Source organism: Daktulosphaira vitifoliae, unplaced genomic scaffold (genome assembly GCF_025091365.1).
Source record: "Daktulosphaira vitifoliae isolate Bord-2020 unplaced genomic scaffold, ASM2509136v1 Scaffold_3, whole genome shotgun sequence".
NCBI lineage: Eukaryota > Metazoa > Arthropoda > Insecta > Hemiptera > Phylloxeridae > Daktulosphaira > Daktulosphaira vitifoliae.
The window spans coordinates 37,334,037-37,353,658 of record NW_026099574.1 but is presented as its reverse complement, the minus strand read 5'-3'; the positions used below and the strand labels follow the sequence as shown (position 1 = coordinate 37,353,658).

Genomic DNA, 19,622 nt, shown 5'->3' with positions numbered 1-19,622 from the left:
TTCATTTGAAATAAAAATTTTGAAAATCTGACCTTTACCTGCTCACAAGAAGGAATTCAAAATAGCAACTTCTGCACAAAAATTTAACTTTTTCAACCTAACTTTTAAAAATGTTCGGAAATTTAAACAAACCTGGCCACAGGGAGGATTCAAAAAAATAATTTTTACACACAAGTTAAGCTTTTTCAATTTAATTTTTGTAAATGTTCCGAAAATATTGACGCTTTTATTTAATCTTAAATTTTATATTATATATTTTACTATGAAAAAAAAAATTTTAAGTATAGATTGTCTTCTTGGTGAAAATGACTACCGTTTTCAAAAATTTGGTATTTTTGTGTTAAAATTCTGGGTTTTGTATTTTATTTTGTTTTAAAATATCTTACAAGAGGAATACATTGACTTTCACGATTATTATATAATTTAATTGACATAGAATAAAGTTCATGAGACATAAGAAGTTAAACTTATTAAAATTTTTTTGCTTTTTAGAGCTGAAAAAGTAACTTTAAAATTTGAATTAGCTTAAATTGCCAATTTTATCAATCGACGAAAGTGACGAATAGTTGCCGAATTGGTAACTTTTGTGTCTTTCACGCTTAGGGCACGAGGTTAGAATCCGCCAGTGCCAATCGATATTTTTTAACCAGCTTTATCCATACAAACCATTAAAATCATTCATTTCTAATATTTTTAAATTATTTATTACCGAATTGAATTTGATATGATAAAAGTATTCAACTACAAAAGTAAAGAATTTTACTTTGTAATTAATTAATTTTTTAACTTTATTTGTGAGTTCTATTACCAGTCTATAATATTCCAATTGTTTTTGTAACATGTTGCTATATAGATCATAAATCTAAAAAAAAATTGATTTTTAATTTCACCTGAATTTAACAATGGATTTTTGCAATTATAATCAAATTTAATAATACACTTAATTGAGTAAATCTTTTTATTAACTTTTTTTTTTATTAGTTTTTTTAGTTAAAATAAATCATTAAAATTAATTCAATTCTGCATATTTCAATTGTAGAATCTTTTCAAACACCAAAATTTAATTAGAAATGAATACTATGATTTCTATTTAAGTGATCTATTACGATAAAAATGCAAAAAAATTCGAGCTTTTCTGATAAATTTACTGTAAATAGTAATTATAATATTTCTTAACTGTATATTAATTTTAACAATACCATTTTTTTTCTATTTAATGATGTCAATTTCAAACTTGCGAGTTGAGCTAAAAGTTGTGGTAGTAAATTCATTTTTTTTTTTTTATTATAAACTTTCATTTAAAGAAAAAAAATAGTAAGTTAAAAATGATTACTTTTAACATCAATTAAAATCAATAATAATTTGAATACAATTAATTATAACAATTATATATTATATTTTTGAACCTAAGAATTACTAATCTGGATATAATTAAGGAAATAGAAGTTAATGTTGCTTTTGTAATTATCCACTAATTTTTTAAATATAAACACTATCTATAGATTTGAATCAAAGCGTTTCTTATGATGGTGATTTTAATCACTGACAGATTAAATCTATACTGGACCCAACTTGCCACGTCCCCACTGTGCTAGTTTTTTTTTATTTTAATTAATTGAGTAAAAGTTTTCTAATCATGATAATTTTTCATACCATTNTTAAATCTATACTGGACCCAACTTGCCACGTTTACACTGTGCTAGGTTTTTTTTATTTTAATTAATTGAGTAAAAGTTTTCTAATTAAGATAATTTTTCATACCATTCAAACGTATCTGATCAGACCAATCTTTTATTTGTATTTTAAGAGAAGAGTCTAAAAAAACTAATGGGACATCTTCCATGTCCAATTCTTCTACTTCGAAAGAAATATGGATGTCTTGCATGTATACTTCAAGATTTTCTGATTTTACATCAATTCTATCAGATGATTTATTATGAAGATAAGATATAAATGATTTCCGGTTAATGGCTCTACTGGGAGTGTAGGTTGGAGTGATTGATTTTGGAGTCCATAAGTCTTCAGTCTTATACTCCCAATAAGATGATCCACCAAAATCAACATCTTCCTCGCAATTAAGTTCAATATAGTCAATGACCTTTAAAAATATAATAATAATAACAACAACAAATAATAATAGTACTTTTTACTACTAAATGATATATAATGAAATTATTTTAATAAATCTAAATTACACTAAGAATAATATGAATTGTGCTTGTTGATAAATTTAAATTCAGGGGACTGGAACGGATGAGAACATCGACAGCGTCATGGTCTCCTGAACTAATTATTCTAGACAGCTCTATGTCACACGGATGTAAAACCTAAAACAATAAATTATGAATTTTTAAAAAATAAAAGAGCAATAATAATAATTACCATTTTTTGAGCTTTACGTTTCGATGAAATAGCAACCAAGTGGAAATTTGATAAAGATACTATGAGACCTTCCTCATGACCTGGATGGCGACTATAATCTAATAAGAACTCTGTTCTACATAATAGTGATTGATCACGATTTTCTGATTCTTCAATTTCAGGGGGTAAAAGTGCTATCTCAGGCTGTTCAAATCGAACCGATATTGTTAAATCTAATGTTTCATCAATTTTTTCGTTAAAAACTCGATTAAATAAATAAAAACTTAAAATAATTGAATGAAATAAACAAAATACCTGATTGATTATTAGTAGCAATAGTCTTTTTTACTTGTACGGGTTTCTCATCTCTATATTTTTTATGACCATCAGTTCGATTTGTTGGTGACAATAATAATTCGTAATCAGATACATTTTTCTTTATTGGAAGAGAGTCAAATATAAACTGTGACAATTCAACAGCGAATGGTATGGATATATTTAATCGCGTCTTATCTAAATGTATGTTGATACTTTTGTCACCTGAACAAGTTTTTTCGAAGAATAAATCAAATAACGGTGGGGTCAAAACCGAAATATGAACTTCAACTGACGGATCTAACGGACCCATTGAATCAAATATTCTAAAAAAGGATTAATTACTTTATTGTATCACAACTAATAATTTTAAATGCTCCATACATTTTTTCTGATTTATTCAGCTTTCTTGTATCTTCTACTAAACATTTTTGTATGAATGAATTTAAAGTTACTTTATTATCTGAAAACATGTCAATTTTAACGTGAATTTCGTCTAAACTTAATTTACACAATGAATGGTTCATGTCACGTATGGGAGAACTCAGTATCTGAAAATCATTAATAATTAATTTTTATGTTTTTTTTTGTCACTTTCATTTATTTTCTCAGCTCTAATTTTTTTAATTATATGTCAAATTATTAAAATTCGTAACTAGTTGAAGATACTACCCTCAAAAGTTAAAAAAAACTTCCACTTTATCAATTAAAAAGTTACTTAGCCCACATTCTCCATGTGGACAGTTAAAATTATACATTTCTAATGTTTTTAAAGTATTGTCAAATTATGTTTGATATGATAATAGGTTTTAATTATAAAACTAAAAAATTTTATTTTGTAATTTATTAAATTTTAGCTTCGATGCGAAACTTAGAAGGTATTAATTTTACTATTATGTGTTTTTTTTTAATAAATTCCGAAAAAATTTTTTTCCATGACAAAGTATATTACATTAGCTTTAATTAAAAATATATATATAAGTGTCAGACTTCCGGAACACTTTCAAAAGTTTAAATAAAAAAGTTCATTTTTTGTGAAAAAGTTGTCATTTTAAATCCCCCCCTGTGAGCAGGTAAAGGGTTAAATTTATAAAAAAAATATACCAAATGATAGATAAAGACATAAATCATCTATAAAAAGAATTATATTGATTTGTTTATTTTTGAAAAAGTTATGACAATTTTAAGTAAAAAATTTTTTAAAAATTTCGAAAATTAGCGATTTTTAAATTTGTAATTTTTTGGATATTTCCCGATTAACGGGGAACGATGGAAATTTTTTCAATTTTTGAGGGTAATGTCTTTGGCTAGATACGATTTGCGATCTTTTGACGTGTCGTTGAAAGAAATCGGTTCGGTGAGAGCTGAGAAAAAGTGGTAACAGACACAAAATAAAAATAAACACATTATAGTAAAACCAATACCTTCTCAGCTTTGCATCGAAGCTAAAATAATATACAAAAATAGTCAATCTTTGTTGTTAAATTAACTACCATTAAACAGTCTTTTGTACGTACATTTTAATTTAGTTGGGTATCAAATATTAATTAAAAATATAGTTTGAAATGTGTTTTAAACTTTACTTGGGCAACGTTTTTGTATTCAATTATATTTACACTGTATACTTTATTTTTTTGATAATGTAAGATTATGAATACGTGTAGTTAATTTATCATGTCATTTGCAGAATACCATAGAGATAGTTACTTACCATGGTATTTTTATATTTTAATATTTTCACATAACACGTCTTTAATCGTAAATACTATACTCACTATATATATATTACTTCAATTATAATGTTAGTTTTCTTCATTTATAGTGCAGTTATTCGATTAATGCATAAAAACTAAGATATATATCGTACTATTTAAAGGCATGATAGTTTAAATAGTTGATTTTAATAATACTTCAGTATAACACGCTATTATTGACATTTAAGTATAAATAGGCATGGTATAATTATTCTAGATATAGTATGTGATAAATAATTTTAAATAGGAGTTGGTCAGTCATACATTAAAACATTTTTCAATGTATTATTTTCCCCAAAAATTATTTTTGTAAACAGTATAATTCATCAGAGCTGTAACAAGGATTTTTAAACGGGAGTCAGTTAGAAAATTTTCTTACCTAACTATATAATACATGTTTTTGTCAATCACTCAATTTTGGAGATAAATATTGCGTCTAATCAAAAGACCTTAGCTTCTAGCTCCTGTTTCAAAAGGCTATGCTTTTGAAGTTCGGTATTTTACTAATTCACAAAGAATTATTAATAATATTTCTTAGTGCATTGAAAATGTTCAAAGTGTGTATTTATTTCGAAAGAATGAACAAATTTATATGACTTTATTTATATTTTGCGCCTCGGCATCATAAAATATAAAGCTAACATTGGTCAAAGAAGGTAAAAAATACCATTTACTTCTCAAATAAATGAAATAATTTTACTATTTATATTCTTCTTTTATACAACATACTTTTTTTTTTAAATCGGACTACTTTCCTTTATATATTATAAGTATATATATACGCATATATCATACTTATAAATAATAAAATTTGTAATAAGAATATAAATAAGGAATTAGAAGATTATGTAGCTTTTGGAATAATCCACCATTTTTTTAAAATGAAACACTATCTACAGATTTGCATTGAAGCGTTTCTTATGAATATGATTTTAATCACTGTCAGATATCATCTATACTTGATCCAACTATGCCACGTCCCCACTGTGCCGCGACCACACTATGCAGGGTATTTTAATCATAAAATGCATTATGTACTTTAAATTATTGTTGTTAGAAATACTAATGAATAAATTTTGAAAGAAAAAAAATTATATTCAAAATATAAATAAAATACGAATAAACATGAAAAATTATGATATAATATTTTACTCTTATTGAGTAAATATCTGCTTACAAATTTAAAGTGTTAATGGCTTGAANTCTTATTGAGTAATTATCTGCTTACAAATTTAAAGTGTTAATGGCTTGAAACGGAACCTAAGTACTTTTTAATAATATAACCTACTTCAAAAATTTAAAACTAAATTTATTTCATCATGTATTATAGTACTTTACTAAAATTAATATATTATTTGATTTACCTCGTCAGAATTAGCAAACAAAGATATTTGCAAATTATCTAATGTAAATTTGAAGTCTACATCATGATAAGAATCCTCCCGGTTAAAAAAGACTTGTGNAAAGTCTACGTCATGATAAGAATCCTCACGGTTAAAAAAGACTTGCGTTCTACTTAAATCTTGATCTTCTAATTTTTCACTAATATGTGGTAAAAATAAACTCAACATTTCATGAATACAATTTCCAGACTCAAAATTTTCAGCCCAAACATGTAAAAATGTGTCAAAATCTTTCTGTCCTAAATTCATTTCTATGTTATCAATACTACCATTAATATAGTATAACATTTTATTTGTTGAATTTCTCTTTATATCCAAACGAATACCAAAAGGTTCAACCATAGGTTCCTACAATAACATTACACTATAATTTGAATCAGCACTAAAAACTAAAAACACTAAACTGAATAATTAATATTACTTGAATAACTAAAGTTCCATCAAGAGTCATTATTGCTCTTGATACATTTATACAGTCCCATTTAGCCAAAATATTATCAACAATTCCTGAACCATCATTATCTTTTTTCACTTGCTCTTTAAAGAAATTTTCTACTGAAAGATCTCCCATATTACATAAAATAACATTTGGTGATGTAGAATTTTGAGGGAACAATACTACTGGACAGTTAAGTAAAATTGAAAGATGTATTTTATTTTTCCATCCATTTCTAAGTTTTGGTACATGTGGTGAAATTATTTTTCTTAAGCATCGACCAAAATCTAAAATTTCTTCTGAAATTATGGGATCTATAAAATACTTTAAACCAAAATAATCAAATATTAATATCATAGAATTATTTCTTATAATAAAATAAAAACCTGAAAATCCAACAAAACATTGCATAGAATAGTCATATGTAATCTGCCTAAATTCAATTTAACGCTACCGTCAAATTTAATATTTTCTTTGACCTCATCAATGTTTGTTTTGTAGAAACGAGGATTATGACGAACATATTTGAATTCAAGTAATTTGTCTTCGTCTGTATAAAACAACTAAAGATATAGTGTAATTAGAATTATTTTTAATACAACGAGCAAGAAATATATTTATTTCAAAACAAACCTTTGGATAAAGTGTAATATCAGACAAATCATCAATACTCATATCCATTGCGTACAACCGAAAAATCATTCTATCGTTTGCTTTAAAAGTACAGTCACTCTCCAAACCACCCAACTAAATAAAATATTAAAAAAATAATTAATTTTTATTTATTGTTTCACAAATAATGTTAATCTCACCTTTACATCAAGAAAATCTAACCCTGCATCACATATTATCATATTCATTTGACTGATCCGAGCAGAATAGCTAAATTTAGTAGAACCAGGTGGTACAGGTGAGTCATCACCAGTAAAATACTCATTAAACATTTTTTGAAAATAGTCTGATGTTAATACAGAGTTAGTCCGTCTATTGCTAAATCTAAAATACCAAGAAATTAAACATTAATTTTAAAGTAAAATAAAATAAATTAAACTCACTTTTTCGTAATGTACTGTAAATATTTATAAAATGTTATAATAGAAATTCTATGACACGATAAAATAAGATGATCTATATCTAGCACCAAGGATTTTTCCACACTATGGAAATGACTTTTAAAGTCTGGACAGTTGGCTTTAACCTATGAAGTAAAAAATATATTAAGATAAGTTTTAAAGTAAATTTTAACTGGAATGAAACAAATACCTTTCGATAAAGTAAGTTAATTGAATCTTGCGTGGGTGTTTCAGAATTGATTAGAAGCATTCGTACATTTTCATTATTCTTACATATATGCTGTAAATCAGTCAAATTCATGGATCCAATAGAAATTTGTATTGCTGGACCATATTCCATAATAGCCACATCACAACAAAATCGTTTAGTTGTAAAATTCAAGTATGATTTTTCCAACTTGTTACTAGAACGATGAAAATTTAATGACATCTAAACATACAGAGATAGAATCATTATCCAATTGGAAGTAATAATTATACTTTATAAAAATGCTTACTTCTCCTATAATAAATCTAAACAGTGAAGTAATTGTATTATTTGGTGAAACATTATCGTCGAATCCAGGTAGGTCTACCGTACGAGCCCATAGCTCAGCAAATTCCTCGTCACTCATTTCGGATGACACGAAACTCCTTTTTAATAATAATAATTATTATTAAAACAAATACCGCTCTAATTTTATCAATAAAAACTAACTTTCTATCGATACTTTTCAATAATTTCTTTACATCAGTTCTTTCTTCTATTGTATTAAAACACACACCCTTAGTCTTTTGATATAATGCTAATGTGGATTTTAATTCTTTTAATTCCTCTTCGCTATTGTGTAAATTAATCTAATGTAAAAATGAATTTATAAATTAATAATAAATTTATAAAGAATACATATTAATAATATAATTGAAATTACAGACCCGGTCTAACAAATATATCTCATCATCATCACTGTAATGTCTTTTTAAAGTTGCCGATGACACATGATTAACAGGCAAAGGAGTATTCTCAATAAAATCCAGTATAGAGCTTATTTTTCGATCAGATATGTTGAATTTTATATTTTGTACTACAATATTTATTTTTCTTTTAGCTAATTGTTTATACTCTGGTTTTATGCTGTTGGAAACAACAAATTGTGTACAAGTTTTCGCAATTATATGAGAAGACGAGTCAACTTGATTTTTCAGTGCTCTCCAATCATTTCCTACCGGAAACATTAAACATATTCAATAAATTACATTAATAAACGTGACTCAATTAAGATATATTTAGTTACAGATATGAAATTTCTGAGAGGATGCGATCAATATTAATCGTGCTCAAATAATAAACAATAAAAATACCACTATTTTTTTAAAAATTTGAGATGGGGTCAAGGAAACCCGTCCTCATAATCTAAGCCATTTTGTAAATAATTAGTTCCCTTCTAAGTTAGTAATTAAGTATTTCATAAATTTAACATTACATAACAATATTAATGATATTTTTGTAATATCAACCAGAGCTAGAAACCGAGATAATGTCTATTTTTCCAAATTTTTAATTATATTTAGTAACTTAGTTGACCTATATAATTTTTTTCAAATTGTTTTTTACAAATCATTTTTCAAATGATTTGTAAGTTAAATAATTGTAGAAACTAATAGTTTACAAAATTGTTTTAGCTTCGATGCAAAGATGAGATGATATTAATTTTACCATGATGTGTTTATTTTTTTTTTTTTGTCTATCACTATTTTTTCTCAGCTCTCACTGGACCGATTTTTCTCAACGATACGTCAAAAGATCACAAATCGTATCTAATTGAAGACATTACCCTCAAAAATTGAAAATGTTACCGTTTACAAATGGTAAAAATCATTCAAAAAATAAGGATTTTTAAAATTGGTAAATTTCGACATTTTTAAAAAATTTTTCTAAAAATTTCCATAGCTTATTGAAAAATGAACAAATTTTCGATTTTAAATTTTCAACATTACATTGCTTTAATTTTTCGAAAATTGTATGTAGCAACACAAATTTTTGTTTCTAAATACATTATATATACCTCTTTCACGCGACGTATTTTTTTTTTTAAATCAAGCAATATCTCCTTATACAAGGGGCGTGATTTTAATTACTTTCAGATATCATCTATACATGTCCCAACTATGTCACGACTCCACTGTGCGTATTTTAATCATAAAGTGTGACTTTATAAATTTTAATAACTAAAATTAACCAATATGTTTTTATTAGCTTCAATGCGAAACTGAGAAGGTATTAATTTTACTATGAGGTTTTTTTTTTTTTTTATGTCTGTTGCCACTTTTTCTTAGCTCTCACTGGACTAATTTCTTTCAACAATACGTCAAGAAATCACAAATCGTATCTAGTTGAAGACATTATTCTTAAAAATTGAAAAATTTTCCCTCGTTCCCAGCAAATGGGGGAAATATCCAAAAAAATTACAAATTCAAAAATCGGTAAATTTTGTCATTTTTCTCACTTTTTTTTCTTAAAACTTCCATAACTTTTTCAAAAATAAACAAATCAACATAACTTTTTTTATATACTAAAACCTTAGATATTTTCCTTTCATTTGATATCATTTTTTTGAAAATCTAACACTTAACCTGCTCATTGGGGGGATTTAAAATAGCAACTTTTTTACAAACACTAACTTATTCAACTTACTTTTTGAAAATGTTCCGGAAATACTGTGTCCTTTAAACATATATCAAATTAAAGCTTACTTTATGTACTATAAAATGAAAAAAAAAATTTGTCTCGACACTTTATCTTCTGCATGTAAACGGCTGCCGTAGTTAAAAAAACACTAATTTTGTGTTAAAATTTTCGATTTTAAATTTTCAACTTAAAAGTGCTATAACTTTTCGAAAAATGTAATTATCAACACAAATTTTTTTTTCTAAATACATTATAAGTACATCTTTCATTTGACATACTTTTTATTAAAATTGTACAATTTCCTCATATATAAGGGGCGTTCAAACTTGAAATATTGTATAAAAAATAAAACTTTTTCAACTTAACTTTTGAAAGTGTTCCAGAAATACACCGTCCTTTAAACATATATAAAATTAAAGCTTATTTTATGTACTACAAAATGAAAAAAAAAAAATTTGTCCCGACGACCTATTTTCTATGCGCAAATGGCTACCGTATTAAAAAATATGTTATTTTTCTATTAAAATTCTAGGTTTTGTATTTTATTTTACTTTAATATATCTTATTATGAGAATATATTGACTTTCATGAATATTATATAATTTAATTGACATAGAATAAAGGTCATAAGACATAAGAAATTAAACTTATTAAATTTTTTTACTTTTTTATTTTCATACTAAATTTAATAATTATAATTAGTATTTATTCATATATTATATTTTAAAATCAAAGAACTACTAATCAGGATATAATTAAAGAAATAAGAGTTCNCTAAATTTAATAATTATAATTAGTATTTATTCATATATTATATTTTAAAATCAAAGAAATACTAGTTGATTTTGCTTTTGGAATAATCCACCAATTTCTCTAAATGAAACACTATCTACAGATTTGCATCGAAGCGTTTCTTATGATAGTGATTTTAATGACTGTCAAATATCATCTATACTTGTCCCATCTATGCCTTGTCTACACTGTGCCTCGACCCCACTGTGCTACCGTTTTTTTTTTTTGTTAATTTCAGGTTTTAAAGTTAAATTTTAATTCCAATTAAGGATTGAAAGACAATTTCTCAATATTTTTAGTTTCTGTAATCATTTTTCCAACATATACCAAAAAAAAAAATTCAATATAGATGTACTAATTCACTAGATACAAAAAAAATTGCTGAAAAGAGAAATTATTTCGGTTTCTAGCTCTGATTGTAGCAATTATATAAACTAAGTATTAAAAGTAAATTAAATTTGATACACATTTGTTCATCACTCGTGACTAATACTATAAAAATTTGTATTATTCTCATTTACCTGAATTACAAAATATAAGCTGAAATCCATCTATATCAATATAATATCGATCATAAAGCTTTTCTTCCATTTCCATTTGAGTTACATCTTCAAAACAAATGGAAGATGGTTGTAAATCACTTTTGACTTTAACTCCGCCGAAATCCAATATCATAACATTTTCTCCTCTTTGATAGTTTAATTAAAAATCGAATCATGACAAATCAAAATTAGTGTAAATAAAACAAATACTCACTTTTGAATAGAGCCAAATTCCGGTAAAACAATATGAGGTAATTGTAGATCCAAATTCAGCAGTATCTTTCTGTACTTTGATTCAGGTCTATTCGAGTTGAATATGTTGTTAAATTTAATAAGAATGTTATTATATATATTTTCAATAGTATTTTCAATGTTAACTTGTTTATTAAAATAGAAGAAACTTAATAATGCGGATATAGCAAACTGTCAAAATATATAATATTATATTATAAAAATAAATTGAAAAATAGTTGTTAATTTCATAAGTTTACTTCGTGGTAGACAAACTCTACTGGCTCTGATGTAGCACTCAATCCGTACTCTGCGTCGGAATTAAGTGGATTTTTTTCAAAGTCGACACTCAAGAAATATTTTGATGAAGCTCCTAATACCATATTGTATAATTTATATAAATTATTATATAAAATATGTCCGCACTTTTAAGTGTACTTGGACTTATTCAAAAAATATATATGGTTTGATAAATATAGAATTTAATATCTACCCCTCATAGCACATGTATCGATAATAGGAACCAAACTATATTCAACAGAAGCCTCGACATTTATACTTTCAACACGTGTAGAAATCTTGTAGGCTTTTGCTGAAGGTCTTGTTTCAATACTACTCATAAGGTGACCTATAGTTATCACCATTAATTCGTTAGTACCACTTATGAGACTAATCAAACAGTTGGCGATAGTAAGATTGAATTTATGTTCTAGAAGAAATTCATAAGGATATTATTTATTACTTGCAAGTAAAATTATAAAAAAAACTATACTCTATACCTATATATTGTCTCGGTTTGACACAACATGTAATGTCTTTTCCTTCAGTTCTGCCTAAAATATCGTTTAAACGATCTTTTTCTGACTGATTGAGCAAATTCCAAAAAGTTTTGCTCTTTTCGCATGTTAAGTAAAGTCTATACTTAGGTTTAGAATTAATTAAGCCCCACCATTTTGATTTTATCTCTTGAATTATAACGCTTTCTGGATTTTCTTCAAATAGCTATTTTAAAATGAAATATTAACAGTTATTAAATATGTATATTACAAGGTAAAATTTGGAAGACACATAAGATAATAATCAATTTTGAGATAATTTTTTCACAATTTTCTACTTTATTCACTTAATTAAATATGGAAAACATCGTATAAAAAATTTTTTATCACTTGTGGTTAATAATATTTAAAAAATANCATCGTATAAAAAAATGTTTATCACTTGTGGTTAATAATATTTAAAAAATAATTTCAAACTAAAAATATTAAAATCGTTTAACTTAAAAAATCAAAAAAGTACTAAAAAATCGCGTATATGTATTTTGAGAATAACATTACTATCATAACCGTTAAACAAATACACTTTTGAGTTAAATATTTTTAGTTTTAAACTAATATTTAACATATTTTTTTAATTTAAATATTTTGAATATCATTTGAAATGTTCAGAGTAACTTTCATGTACTTTTTATGAAAAATAACTAAAAATACGAAAGTAATATATAAGCAAATTTAATTGAAAATAGTTTCTTTACCTAATTTTAGCATTAATATTTTGTATTCGAAAGATGAGAAATTATGCTAACAAGTATTTGAGCCTATAAAATTATTAACTATAATTAATTAATAATAAATAATCTGTGTTCCATTGTAAAACTGGGAGGCTTCTTCCTTACACTTTCTATGGAAAATAAAATCGTATACCAAGATTTCTTCATTTTAAGTATATTCTAATTATTCGTAAAATTTAAAGTTCTTTAAATGCAATATATTCTTTAAATTAAATGTACACAACTTTAAAAGTTTTGGCACCTTTATGGTTTTTACCACTAAAAATAATTTTTTCTAAATTTCGCTTTTTAATTTTATTTCTAATGATGCCTTAGAAAACATACAATATTGAAATTGTATTATATATGTCAAAATTAGACAAATGAAGCAAACAGTTTTTATAAAATAGATCAATACATTTTAAAAATTAAATTTTGCTTATGTGTAGTCAAACTTTTAGTTGGTATAATTATTAATAAATATGTTAATATTTTTGATTATAAGACTAATAGGTAATGTTTAACCTGTATATATAAATAAGTTTATTTTAATAATATTATTTCACCTCAACTTTAGCCTGCTCTCGTGCTAATACTAAATTAAAAATATCCAATTCGTCTTCAAGCATTTGTAAATCAAGTTTCGTTTCAGTATCGTTAGGATTTAATAATACTTTTTTATACACATTAATGTAGTTCTTATAGTTTTTCCTTTAAAATAAAAATGTCAATATCAAACCATTTATAAATTAGCATATCTTATGTATTATCCTTTAAATAAAGTTCAAAGTTACCTATGCTTCTGTATTTTTGACCAGAACATCNTAATGTAGTTAAAAGTTACCTATGCTTCTGTATTTTTGACCAGAACATCGTTACTCTCTGTTGTAGAACGCTCTGGTATGCATACAACCACCAACTTTTTGTATTTTCAGAAATATTATTTTTTGGTCGGAAACAACGATAGGATCTATTAAAGATTTTAAAATGATTGTAAGTTGATTTATTTTATCTAAGCAAAGTTTCATACCTATTAATGTCTGCTAGTTTCATCAATGCAACTATTTCCATAATTGCAACATATTGTTTTCTAGATAGCTGGAAAGCTGCGTCTTGTAGTACAAAGTCCACTAATAGTTTGGGAACTCGTACTTCGTTTGATTTGTTAACAATTATTTTAATTTTGAGTACTATTGGTTTTAATACTACAAACATAATATTAATTATCATTTGTACTTTAATGTTAGCTATTTAGACATTATAATATGACACTAACTAAATTCAAGTGATTCGTTGTCTATGTTGAAATTATTTAAACCAGATCTCATCTTTTCCTGCCAATTGGGTGCTACTGTTTTATTGATGTGTAATAAATTTGAGCATAACGTGTTGCAATAAACTGAAGCTGAATCAACTTTAACGATCTGATATACAGATGACTGGCCACGTTGTTGAGATAAAATCGGTTTCCATTTACTTTAACAAACAACTTGTACATTTAAAAGCCATTATATTTTAAATGTCATAAAAGTACCTATTCGTGGTTTCAAGCGAAATAGATTGAACACAAAGACCAAAAGCACGAGGTGAATCTATATTAGAAATGGTGTCTTCAAATCGTATATGAACTCCTTTTATATATATTTGTAGATTATTCATTACAGTTGTCATAAGAGTTTCCAAAAAACCTCCATTTTCCATAGGCGCTAGAAATTTAAAAAAACTTATACAATTTTCATTAAAGTATAAATATTCATTTCCAATTATACCATTTCCAAATATTGAAGTGCTCTCTATATTATCTAAAATTTTTTTTTTTGCTGCCCTTAACAGGCGCTTTTCTAGTTCTGTATTCCATTCTCTATCTATAACTTGACCAGCTAAAATAAATATTTCCTAAAGAAAAATTTTTAATATTTTTAATATTTTATGATACAAATTTAATTGTTAATTCTTGATGTTAAGAATAATTCTTAATAATTATTATTAAAATGTCAAACTAATAATACTCATCGAATTTGTAATACATGAACAGAAAAACAAACATAAATAAATTTTAATAGTTAATATAAAAAATTTCTTTTATTATTAATTCAGCATAAAAATTTGAAAATTTATTGTTAAATAAAGTAGACGCGTAAAAGTTTTTCTTCTAGTATAATCGTTGTGTTAGATTTCATTACTGTATTAACAATATTTTAACTAATTATAGACTATAGTAAAATAAAAAATAGCTTTTTATTTTAATGATTAATTATTTCTTACTTCAATTTTGACAATTATTGGTTGATTCGAGAGTCCATTCCACGGGATGTTCACATTGAATTTACCCACTGAACCGGCTTTTACTTCAATGGGTAGACCAAGTTCATACTTAATAACAGGATAAACATTTCAGTATTAAGAAGAAAAAAAATTGTATTTTTAGTATCATGATAAACTATCCTAGGATACTTACCAATGCTTCAGTTTTCAATTTCAAATTTGATAGTAACACATTTCCACTAAATATTCCAACATTTAAATTTTCTAAATCTAAATCCTCTATGTATTTACCTAAATATCTATTTAACAACGATGCTACTATTCCTTCAAACATAGTTTCAATCTACTATACTACAATAAGTTAACTATATAAACACAAACATTTCTTTAATTCTTACATTTTTTGTTAATATTATCGTTTTAAACGACTACAAGTGAATAAGTTCCGTATGGAACTATAAAATAAGGCGAGTGGAGAACCCTGGCGAGGAGCTTTGAAAGTTCAGATGTTATTGATCCATTGAAACACGTGGAAGTAGCCGCGTTGACGTCATTCTCAACCGATAATTTATACAATCAAATTATATTTTGTTGGAAAATGAATTTAAAACAAAATCATTTATATAAATATACAACTTTAATCGTAATTCAAGAACATCAAAAAGTAAACCCAACCCAGTAAAGTCTGGATGGGACATAGTAGAAATCAATATAATATTAAAATCAGTGAATTAAATTATTATAATAATAAACGCTACAATGTAAGTCTGAAGATTATATTTTATTTTTAATAGAGATTTTTGAATTGTTAAAAGTCAGCCAATTTATAAATTGGCTTAAAAAATTTTTAAAAATTGTTGTTATAATATCAACAAAAATTGACTATCATTGTTAAAATTTATTACTTTCCTAATATTTTAATAGTACGATATCATCACTAGAAAAGATAAAAAAAATAAAAGAAAGTTCGATTATTTTGATCTTTGTTAGAAAATTATAATTTTAGTTGAAAAAGTTTTATTTATTACACATATTTTTCAAGTTTTTAACCTTCCAATATAAGGGGAAATGGTCAGACTAAAAAAAAAATATGTCGAATATATAAGAGATATGTATTAAGTATTTATAATAAAAATTTAATGATTAATATATTTTTTGAAAACGTATAGCAATATAAAGTTAAAAAAATAAAATAAAAATCGAGAATTTCATCACAAATATAGAGAGATGATCAAAAATTTTGATAGATACGAAAATAAAAATAAAAGGAGCACAGTGAAGTCGTAGCACAGTATAGACTTGTCATAGATAGAAGAAGTATAGATAATATCTGATAGTGATTAAAATCACTATCATAAGAAACTCTTCGATGCTATCTGTAGATAGTATTTAATTTTTTTGAAGGAATTGTTAAATTATTCCAAAAGCAACATCAACTCCTATTTCCTTAATTATATCCTGATTAGTAGTTCTTTGACTTATAAGTATAATATATATGAATAAATACTAATTATAGTAATTAAATTTAGTATGAAATTGATATTCAATAATTTAATATTGCATATTTTGTTATTTTTCTGGCAAACGTGTATAAAAATTGAAAGGATTGATGCAAAACTTTTCCCAAAATAATTTTTTGTTAAGTATGAACTTGTCTATTAGGAATTTCAGAATCAAAAAATTACTTTTCTTCTTCAATTTTTTACACTGTATTTAAATCTGCATTAGATTTTTCTATCATCTTTAATTTTTGAGATTATTAATAATTAGTAAAAAAACAAATATTTGATATAAAAATATATAAAAAAAAAACTAGGTTAAAATGAATTAAAAGTTAAAAATCAATAACACACCAACGGACAAAATCATTGGTGAAACTATGATGCAGTATATTTTTAATTATTAGTATATTATACCGTTATATTAATATAACTGTACCGAATATAGTTCTGAATATTTAAATATAGCATATTTTTAAATACTAAAAGTTTCGTAGAAATGATAACTATTATTTTTATTGAAATGATTTAATTCAATATTAATACGAAAAAATTATGATTCAAATAGCTTAAATTTAAGTAAAAATAACAACTTGAAAAACCGGTGATTATTATATTAAAATAATATATTGTCTAACTTCTAATCATTTACAAGGTTTGTTAAAAAATAACAAGAATTTTCGTTTTTAGAAAAAAATATTTATTTATTAGTCTACATTAATGTCATCGCCTTTAAAAAAAGTCCCCATTAGATATTATGCAGTTGTGCCAACGCTTCTTCCAATCTTCGAAACACTTCTTAAAATCGATCTTTGGGATAGCCTTCAGAACATTAAGCGATGCGCTATTAATGTTATCTATGATTGTAAAACGACGGGCATTTAACATTCTCTTTATTTTTGAAAATAAAAAAAGTCACACGGAGCCATGTCTGCCGAATATGGACTGAGGCATCGTTACAGTATTCTTTTGGTTAAAAATTCACGAACAAGCGATGAAGTGTGAGCAGGTGCATTATTACGGTACAAAAGCCATGAATTCTTTTACCACAAATCCGGGCGTTTTTCGGATTGCTTCACGAAAACAGCGTTGAACTTTTAGGTAGTACTCCTTATTGACTGTTTGACCCCCTGGGAAGAATTCATAATACACAATGCCATTAAAATCAAAGAACACAATGAAAATAACCTTCACGTTCGATAGCAATTATCGAGCCTTTATGGTCTTCATGATCCAGAATGCCTCCACTAGGACGATTGAGCATTAGTTTCGACGTCGTATCCATAAACCCATGTGACGTCACCTATTATAACACGTTTCAGTAATTCTGCAACGTCAATGACTTCATCAAGTGACTTCTAAGCAACTTTCATTCGCTGCTGTTATTATTTAAAATTCAAAAATTTTGGAACAAGTTTTACTGCTACGTGTTTCATACCCAAAACATTTAAAAGTTTCATGGCATGAGCCAATCGATATTCCAACTTTATCAGCGACTTCTTTGATTGTGATTCGACGATCATTCACAATACTTTCACTTTTTCCACATTTTCATCGGTTGTTGATGTGCTAGTACATCTGGGACGTTCATCATCTTTAATATCTTCAATCATCAACATCTTTGAAACACTTATCCATCCCTCGAAATTTAAAAATTCCCGTTATTTTCTGAACACATCTAGTACATACAGAAGACAAGTTGTCAGGACAAATTTTGTTTCTTTTACTTATAGTATGTAACATAAGCTTTAATATAAAATATGTTTAATATTCGTAGAAATGCCGGAACATTTTCAAAAGTTATGTTAAAAAAGATAAATTTTTATGCAAAAGTTGTTATTTTGAATTCCCTCGTAGGCTAAAAGATCAGATTTTCAAAAAAATTATATTAAATAAAAGAGAAACATCTAAAGTGTTATATATAATAAAAAAATATTTTATTTCGTTTGTTTACAAAAAAATAATCACAGTTTTATAAAAAAAGACAAAATTTACAGGTTTAAAAAATTTTAATTGTTTGGAAATTTTCACCATTTAAAGAAAACGAAAGAACTTTTTCAATTTTTAAGGGCAATGTCTTCAACTAGATACAATTTGTGCTCTTTTAACGTAAAGTTAAAAAAAATCTGTCCTGTGAGAGCTGAGAAAAAGTGATGACAGACATAAAATACATCATAGTAAAATTAATACTTTCTCAGCTTCTAATCTAATATTAATTTGATACCTTTATAAGGTATAAGAGATAAACCGAAAAATTACTTAATAATCGAGTCAAAAAATATCTGCAATAAAAAACAAAAAAATTTCAAAAGTTTGTTTTATTTTATTCGTAAGTGAGTGGGTTATAATAAACGGATCATCCTATTGATATCATACCTACATCTTTGTCGTAAAGGTTTAAATAGTTTTCAACCACTGCAAAAAGAAGAACTTCACTCTTCTACATTTTTCAACTTTTATGATTTTATATCAATAAAGTATTCATTCAATTTTTTACTGGAATTACCATTGAGCTCTTTTTTTTCGCATTTCAACGATCAAAATCGTAATTTTGGTGTACTAACTTTACCCACAAGTATTAATAAATTTATACTTACAGAGGCAAATTTTCAACATATTCCTGGGGTCTTGATGTCATTTTAAATTATATNTTCTGGGGTCTTGATGTCATTTTAAATTATATAAATCCTTGAAAAATTTAACAATCAAAATCATTTCTAATGGCGATTACTATTGT

The 19,622-nt window shown here is 25.6% G+C and overlaps 1 protein-coding gene across 2 annotated transcripts; it reads right to left on the bottom strand.

The window, feature by feature from the left end:
* Positions 1–1,723: 1,723 nt before the first annotated feature.
* On the bottom strand, positions 1,724–15,860 carry LOC126901509 (intermembrane lipid transfer protein VPS13A-like). Of its 2 annotated transcripts, XM_050677987.1 has the most exons (29): positions 15,580–15,860; positions 15,387–15,494; positions 14,891–15,017; positions 14,656–14,827; positions 14,398–14,597; positions 14,152–14,326; positions 13,966–14,091; positions 13,688–13,832; positions 12,355–12,577; positions 12,069–12,284; positions 11,836–11,948; positions 11,559–11,767; positions 11,324–11,490; positions 8,258–8,544; positions 8,040–8,179; positions 7,840–7,975; positions 7,533–7,772; positions 7,325–7,467; positions 7,082–7,265; positions 6,903–7,016; positions 6,656–6,832; positions 6,255–6,593; positions 5,941–6,181; positions 5,795–5,892; positions 3,061–3,227; positions 2,677–3,002; positions 2,383–2,594; positions 2,196–2,327; positions 1,724–2,098 (listed from the first exon to the last, which is right to left on the bottom strand). In XM_050677987.1, exons 1-29 carry the CDS (start codon positions 15,718–15,720, stop codon positions 1,739–1,741), a joined length of 5,418 nt encoding a protein of 1,805 aa, XP_050533944.1. In that variant the 5' UTR covers positions 15,721–15,860; the 3' UTR covers positions 1,724–1,738. The 2 variants fall into 2 exon arrangements, with proteins under 2 accessions (XP_050533944.1, XP_050533943.1); XM_050677986.1 differs by having other exon boundaries at positions 5,795–6,181.
* Between the last annotated feature and the right edge of the window lie 3,762 nt (positions 15,861–19,622).